Source organism: Myotis davidii, unplaced genomic scaffold (assembly GCF_000327345.1).
Source record: "Myotis davidii unplaced genomic scaffold, ASM32734v1 scaffold170, whole genome shotgun sequence".
NCBI lineage: Eukaryota > Metazoa > Chordata > Mammalia > Chiroptera > Vespertilionidae > Myotis > Myotis davidii.
Window position 1 is genome coordinate 1,388,921 of NW_006282528.1, and position 1,019 is coordinate 1,389,939.

The window sequence follows — 1,019 nt, forward strand, 5'->3', positions numbered from 1 at the left end:
CATTAAACTCATAGCATCTCAAGACCAGTTTAGGCCACTGAGCGGTCAGAGCTTGTAGAGCCCATTTAACAACAAGGGGGCACTTCCCACTTCTAACAGCATGGAAATAAGCTCAGACCCTCATCAACAGACACAGTAAGGCCAAAAGCATGACGATCTCTTAGATCTTGTGTGTCCCTACTGTGTCGGCAAACATGTCAGCCTCAGAAGCTCTCTGCGGCCGGTCTCCCGGGCAGGGCCACCCGGACACCTCCCTTCCACGGCCAAACGCTGCTGGCCCCCTTCTTGGGGCCCCAAATCAGTGGCGTGAAGACCTGATTAAGAGCGTTACTCTGAGTCCGACGTGAGTCACACGCAGGAACGGGGACACAGTTGCCCCCGCTGCGCGCGCCAGTTATGCAGCCCCGTCAGCCTGGGTCGCTCTCCGCCGGTGGGAAGCCAGCGCTTACCGGGCAGCACCAAACGACAAGTTCAAAATGACAGGTCACACTGTCTCAGCCGCCACACTGCAGAACTTAGCCAAACCCAACCAGTGTTCCACCGGCCAAGGTCCGAGCCCCCCTGCGGAGAGAACGCTGCACAGAGAGGGAGGAAACAGTTAACGGGGTTTACCTCTGCATCTTTAAGCCTCACATAGTTAGAAGGGAAGACTCCAGACTTGTCGCCCACTGTTCCTGTCCACCAGTCACCATCTTTCTTGGTAACCAAAATCACATCGCCTTGCTGGAAGGTTAAATCGCCTTGCTCAGCGCTCTCGTAAGTGTACATGGCAATAAACTCTGGTGGAGAGAAACATGGAGACACGGAGAGAGCTTGTTTACAGAAGTCCCAGACAGCTTGGCAAAAGCAAGTTCATGAACAAGGAGGTTAGAAGAGGAGCATTCAAGAGAAAGGCTGGTCACAGATAAAACACCGAGTTCCGAGGCACCCCTGGCTCCACGCCTCGGCTGCGCAGGAAGTCAGGCCCTGCAGGGACAGGACCCCAGCAGCCGAGCGTACGCCACGGTGTGGCACCGTGG

General features: G+C 55.7%; 1 protein-coding gene across 1 annotated transcript in view; it reads right to left on the reverse strand.

Moving 5' to 3' along the window:
* ITSN1 (intersectin 1) overlaps positions 1 to 1,019 on the reverse strand; it is a 103,849-nt gene that overhangs the window by 38,043 nt on the left and 64,787 nt on the right. Inside the window, exon 26 of the mRNA XM_015560218.1 lies at positions 613 to 779. Coding sequence (XP_015415704.1) covers positions 613 to 779 — 167 coding nt within the window. The remainder of the gene's footprint in view (positions 1 to 612; positions 780 to 1,019) is intronic.